Source organism: Cicer arietinum, chromosome 6 (assembly GCF_000331145.2).
Source record: "Cicer arietinum cultivar CDC Frontier isolate Library 1 chromosome 6, Cicar.CDCFrontier_v2.0, whole genome shotgun sequence".
Classification (NCBI taxonomy): Eukaryota; Viridiplantae; Streptophyta; class Magnoliopsida; order Fabales; family Fabaceae; genus Cicer; species Cicer arietinum.
In genome coordinates, this window is record NC_021165.2 from 12,370,983 (window position 1) to 12,378,083 (window position 7,101).

At 27.5% G+C, this 7,101-nt stretch overlaps 1 protein-coding gene across 1 annotated transcript in view; it reads right to left on the reverse strand.

Moving 5' to 3' along the window:
• Window positions 1-3,494, reverse strand: part of LOC113783942 (thioredoxin O1, mitochondrial) — a 77,914-nt gene extending 74,420 nt beyond the window's left edge. The window contains exons 1-2 of the mRNA XM_073370017.1: window positions 3,204-3,494; window positions 3,078-3,088 (exon numbers count right to left, since the gene is read on the reverse strand). Of these exons, the coding sequence (XP_073226118.1) occupies window positions 3,078-3,088; window positions 3,204-3,396 (204 nt within the window). The 5' untranslated portion in view covers window positions 3,397-3,494. The remainder of the gene's footprint in view (window positions 1-3,077; window positions 3,089-3,203) is intronic.
• Between the last annotated feature and the right edge of the window lie 3,607 nt (window positions 3,495-7,101).

A 7,101-nucleotide genomic window follows, 5' to 3' on the forward strand; every position in this document is an offset into this window, starting at 1 on the left:
CAGCTACTGAATATAGAATGCATACTAATACTGAGTAATTGTCTAATTAATAGAATTTAAAATAAATAATAATATTATTAATATAATAATAAAATATATATAGGCCGACCTGTCAAACCTAATAGGCTTTTTTATAAATCGAGTTTGACCTATTTAAATAAATAGGCTTTAAAAACAGCTTGAACCTAGCCTTTTTATTAAATAGGTCAGGCCATAGACCCTTAGCGGACGCTTAGTCTATTCCCATCCCTAACTATAACTAAAGGGTTGTGCTATCAAGTGACCTTGCAAAATTTGTTAAGGAATAAAAATACTGAAGTTTGTCTTGAAAAATACACTTTTTAGACTTTCAAAGTATTGAATATAAACAAGTTTCGATAAAATATTTTTATATTTAATTGCTTAATAAGTGCCAAAAAGGGGTCAAGGTGGGATGTAAATAGAAGAAATCCAATATTACTCAACACTAAAGCATAATGAAAAATGTAATATAGTATTTATAGATAAATCCGTGAGACCTATCCATATCAAAATATGTAAGCGGAAAGCAAGTCTAGAAAGCAATATTCATATGTAACTGATCAGTAACCACATCCAGAACAGAGTAGAATATTACGACCTAAAATGGCACCAATGTAAAACCTAATAGAAGAAGGGAATTGACATAATGACAAAAACATAAAATAACGTTAAATATGAAGGATTACTTGAATAATTTCTCTGTAATGTGATTCAGTCGTGCAACATCTGCACCTACAAGTTCATCAGCCTTTCTCCCGTTTTGAAAGAAATGAAGTGTGGGCTGCAGCAAGGTAAATCATTGTTATGCTATCTCACTTTTGTGACTGTTAGAAGTGCAAGAATTATAAAGCCAAGTGTATTGCATCCGATGAACAAAAAAAAATGAGAAATGTATCAATTTACTTGGATATAACCAATTGAACTAATCTGGTCCAATCAGAGCATTTCATTAACCACGGAAAAGAACAGTCATAATCATCAACCATTCACCATTTTAATTCTAGAGCACTTGAAAGAGATAACATATAGAGTTCAAGTCTTGAATTCACTTTACGAAAAGATAGCAGAGGTGTATGTTCTACATTAGCCAAGATCTTCGTTGAGTACATAATTACAAATAGATGTCAAAATCAAAGGTAAGGCACATGCGTTCGATAATATACATAAATCTGAGTATGGGTGAACTACCAAACATAGCAAAATCATTTGACAATGAAACACTACCTTATTGAGTATGTGCAGCATTGCTTCGAAACAGAAACCAGTATGTTTCTAGTGTAAAATAAAAGCAAATCACAAACATAACCAAAACTAGAGGGTTCTATATATAACTCAAAAGGGGTAGAAAAGGGTTTTCTTACCCCATAAAAGATAAAGGCCTCGAGTGAGAAACACAACCTAATAGAACACCTGCAGCAGCCTAAGGCTGCTTGATTGCTATAGAGCTACTAATAACTAGTGGCAGATCTTGCACAAGATATCGGGAGGAGAAATAAAATATTATAATTGAAATTCTTAAGAGGTATATAATTTTTTTTAGAGTTTCACACAATTCATACATAGTCGATAAGTTGAAAAAGTTAGAATTTCAATTCTTACAAATTTTACAATTTTCAGTCACACAATTTAATCAAACCAAATATATCTATTTTATGATTTTTGTCTTTGTCGAAAAGTTTCTTCTTGAAAAATGAATCAATTTTGTTAGGTTTAAATATTGTGTCACTTCTAAAAAAATACAGGAATTAATTAAAAAAATTCACAATTAAAAAATAGTATTCCTCTATATCATATATCAATTGTTAACATGTAAAAATTTGTTAATAGATAGTAGTTGAGTTGCATGTTAGAATTTGTTTGTTCGTTATTAGTTAGTTTATTTATATATATAAAGATTGTTGTATTAATTTTATTATATTTTATTAGTATAAATTTTAAAAGAGAGAGAGAACGAACACATATAACAGACATGGAGAGGGGAGAGGCGAAATGCTTCTCAAAACACAAAGGTTGGATAATTTTAAAAAATATAGGGGATGCCTTGGCCCCTACCCGCTCTCCTAAGAAGATGTAGTCATGCTGTTTCTTAACTTTAATGAAGTAACTAAAGTGATAGAATTTGGCAACGGAAACACACAAAAACTAATGGAAATCATTGAAGCAGTCCCAGAAAGAGTGAATCAAACAAGGGATATGGATTAGTAAAAAGGTTGATAGTCCAACTGGAGCAAAGTTTCCAATTGCACAGCCAAATGGCTAACGTGATTGATTGTTACAAACAGATGATATTGTGCAGACATATTTGAAAGTTTTATCCCTACAAACAATATTTGAACAAATAAATTTCTAAAAGCAAGATTAAATAAATTACCACAGATGTAATCTGCAACCTGCTCAACGTGTCTCGAATTGCTTCCTGAGATATATAAGAGGGAAAAGTAAATATTTTGGCCTCTCTGCCACTGTGATCCATAGTATACGCAATAATATTTTTATGCCATCACAAACACATCTTCTAAAATGGAAGAAACTAATGAAATTCAAACAAAAGGGAGAAACCACCAGATCCTAACAACGAAAAGACCAGATAGTTGCCACCAAAGTAGCAAAATTTGAAAAGCAAAAACCACTCAAATGTAAAGGGAAGCAAGGTTAGAAGGCATGCTAATTTTTTTAAAAAAATTGATTATAAAGCTACAATTAATAATTGAATGTAGCTTTATAAACAATTGTTAGTTAAAAATTAGCATGTTTACAAACCTTGCTTCAGTTTAAGTTTGAGTGGTTTTTGCTTTTCAAAATCCATTATGTAAAGCATAATCTGGTTTGCGATTCAAAATAAAACCCATAGAATGGACTATTAAAAATATTCCAGACCTGATCAATGTCAATCTTATAAGTTGTGACATGAGGGTACTTGTTACTGAGCTCCCCAACTATAGGAGAAATGAACCTGCCTAAACAGAAATGAACAATTCAAGCATGAAGACAGCCACTGAATAAAGTGACATCGCGGAAGAAACGAGATAGGAACTTACAAGGTCCACACCAAGCTGACCGGGAGAACCTGGAAAATTATTCAACTGTTAATTGACTCGGTATCATTGCATAATTATTATTATTATTATTATGCAATGCAGCATAGTTTAAAAATAAAAAAGAAAAAAGAAAAAAGAAAAAACCTGAGGCGGAGCAAAGGGAACGGGAGTTGTTGTGGAAAGAGAGGTGAGAGGAGAAAGTGGAAGAAGCGATTGTGGCGGCAAAGAGAGAGGATTTGGAAATCTTTGAGTGAATCTTTAACAAAGGACGCACAGTGTTCTTTATTGCGTGACGAAAGGCCAGTGAACGAACGATCAAATTTCTGGTTCCACCCATTTTCGCTCTCTATGATTCTTATGCTTTTCTGTGTTGTTAGGGTTTACCCGATGTTTTTTTATTACAAGTTCAAATCCTGCTGCAAATTCATTACACAACCAAGCAACCTTTTATTCCTTTTTTTTAGTTTAATTTATGAATAATATTAATGGGACACATAAATACACTACATTAATGTTTTATAAAAAATATATTCACTTTATATTATTTTATATAACATTTAATTTATATATATATAAAAAAAAATCAAACTCAAACTCAAACATATCTGATGCAAAATTAAAAATGTTTTACTTTAATAAAAACTATTTTTAAAATTATCTAAGTAAAAAATTATGATAAATTAACATCGTAAAATTATTTATACAGACAATGGTGTATAGTGATTTATTATATAAATTTTTTTTATTTCATTATTATTTTACGAGTTTAACTTACATACATTAAATATTCATTTTATTCCATTATTATTTTAGTACAAATATGAGAGGTATTAATTTAATTTATCGCACTTGATAAAGTTTTATTTGATACATCAATAAATTAACGTCTACATCATTTAAATCATTTTTTACATTTTATACAAGTATAATTAATAAATTTTATATGCAATTATACGATAAGATGGTATTTAATTCAGTTAAAAAATATTTAAAAATTATCTTTGATTTACTCTTTTCCTTGTTATATAATTCATATGTTTTAGATAAAAAAGTGTGTATTGTTATAATTTGATTTTTTTGTTTTGTTTAACTTCTATAAATGATATAAGAACTTTAGATGTTGTGGAAAATAAATTAACTATATTTAAATTTTTTATAATTAATTAAATTTGAGGGTTTTTTAGTTCTTGACTCAAATAGATTTAAGAGGCAAAAAGTGTCTTTCTAAAATAACTCAATTCAATTTTCTTTTAGGCTAAATTATATCTCCGGTCTCTTAATTTAATTTCAGGTAACGTTTTAGTCCTTTATATTTTTTTTCTCGAATTGGTCCTTTATTTTAATTTTAAGTGACAATTTGATATTTTGTTTTAAAATGTCAACAATGTTGTCATTTTTTTTATAAAAATTCAAAAAAATCATCAAATTTTTCAAACAAAACCCATAAAATTCATTATTATCTTCAATAAAATACAAATTTAATCAAATTCATAACTTAAATATTGAAATAAACTCATATTTTCATTATTTATTTTATGTTGTTGGAGATGAAAATATGAGTGTATTTGAATATTTGAGTTATGGATTTCATAAAATTTGCATTATATTGAAGATGATTATTAATTTTATGGGTTTTGGTTGAAAATTTTGATGATTTTTTTGAATTTTTGTATAAAAAAGGATAACATTGTTGAAATTTTAAAACATAAAGATAAAGGACTACAACGTTAGTTAAGGGACCAATTTAGTTTTTCTTTTAATATTATTTCTCTTTCTTCTTTCTCCTTCACTCAATCACATTCTCTCTTAAAACGAACTTTTGTTTTGTTTTTATTTTTCTTCTTATTAAAAAACACTAAAAGGCTTATTCTCTTTGATTTTCTCCCATTTAAAAAAGACGTTTCATGCTTTTTTTCACTCTTCACTCAAATTTATCAATAGAGAAATAGGTAAATTTTAGTTGTCTCTGGTCTCCATTTGTTTTCTCTTCTAAATAATTTTCATTAGTAATTTTTTTCTCTTTCTATCTTCAACAACATTGCCCAGTTTTTCCGATGAAAGGAAAAAATAAGTAGGATCAAAGGTAGGGAAACCCGTTTTTGCTAATTTTTTTATTATCATTTTTTATGTTTAATTTAAATTGTGTTTGAATCTTCAGCCGTCATTTGATGATTTATGTTAGTTTTGGTTTTTAAGGGTTATCAAAACTGAAAACAGATAATTTATAATGTTTTTCCTTATCAACTTATGGGTTTGTTTCGTTTGATTTTAATTACATTGTAGTTAATTTTGTGAGTGATTTTCTTTTTGTTTGTTCGCCCATTTTTGTTCCTACTTTTTGGCAAAAAGAGGAACATATAAGATGACCATCTCATGTTTTTTTCTTCTGTTTATCAAGAGAAGAGAAATCTTCATATTTTGATTCTCTTTAATTTTTAAGTTTTACAATGTTTCGGTTTTAAATACTGATTTTATACAACTTTTTGTTGATGCGAAGTTACATGATTGGATGCACTTCATTTTGGTTTTTATGAAAAGGTAATAATTTTGAAACAATATTTTAGTTATTTTTATAATAATCTCACTTATTTTATTTTTATATGTGAATATCTCTTAACAATAATATTTTAGTAGGAAATTATTGTTTTTAAATATTTTAGTAGGAAATTATCTTTATATGCAAATATGAATTATTGTTTTTAAATTTCAATTTGAGGACAATTTTGATTTGCAATTTGTTTGTAATATTTGGTTAGCTTAATGTCAAACTTTTACTATTTTCATATTTATTTATATATGCGTCCCTTTGCATTTTTAAGGTTTGTCAATGTTTCTACCATTTTTATTATTATCTCTCTTTGATGTTTCTTTTTATAGTTTATGTACCAATAAACTGGTTTATTTATATTTTTATATTGCATTCTTCATGTCTAAAATTTGAAACCAATATTATTGTTAGTAGGCCATTGATATTTTGAAATACAAAAAATAAAATAAAGTATATTTATATACAGTAAATAATTTAATAATAATTACAAATAAAATATATACATTAATTACACCGAACACTAGGGATGACAATTATACTCATACTCAATGGGTACACTGCAAAAAAACCCACAATGGATAGGGTAAAAATCTGCATAATAGATATAGACATGGGGACAGATAATTACCTGCAAAATTAATCGGGTATGGGTACGGGTACTATAGTACCCACCCCGCCCTGCAACCGCTTTTATATAAAAATATTATTTATTTATTTATTATATTAATATTTAGTTTAATTAATTAGTTTTTTTTATATTTTAACATTTATTAATATCATTGGACCACTACAATATTTATAATTGAAAGATAAATATTTGCAAACTTTTTATAATTGTGCTTTTATAACTAAAAGTTATGTCGAATTAATGGAGAATTTATAATTATACTTGCAACTTTCTATCAATTATTTTTACAGATATCGAATAATATTGTCGTAAGACTTGCAACTTCATAAAGTATTATTATGGATATTTGAATGTGTATTGTAATGAGTGCTCATTTGAAATTACTGAGTTAGAAAATATTTTGATTTATAATACTTTATGATTGGATTTAAAATATTTGAAAATTTTTTAAATTTAAAAACAACAATATCATTTATTCATCGATCTATTTTAGTTAAAGCATAGATAATGGGTATGAGTACGGGCACTTATGTACTAATAGGGTAAGGGTACGAGTATTAAAATTGATACCCAATAGGGTATAGACACGGGTATGAGTATTTTTTTAAATCACGTGTATGGAGACGGGTACTATAGTACCCTATCCAAATCCTATTTATTGTCATTCCTATCGAACACTATTTTAATAAATGACTTAATTGCAGTTTTAACCCCTCTATCATTACCAATTCACAAAAATAGTACTCTTATATTTAAAGTCGACAGTTTTGGTACCTCCCTCCAATTTTTGAACAAAAAAATGTGGTTTGATATATTTTTAATAATGTGATATATAATTTTATTATATATAATCGTCTATACGCATT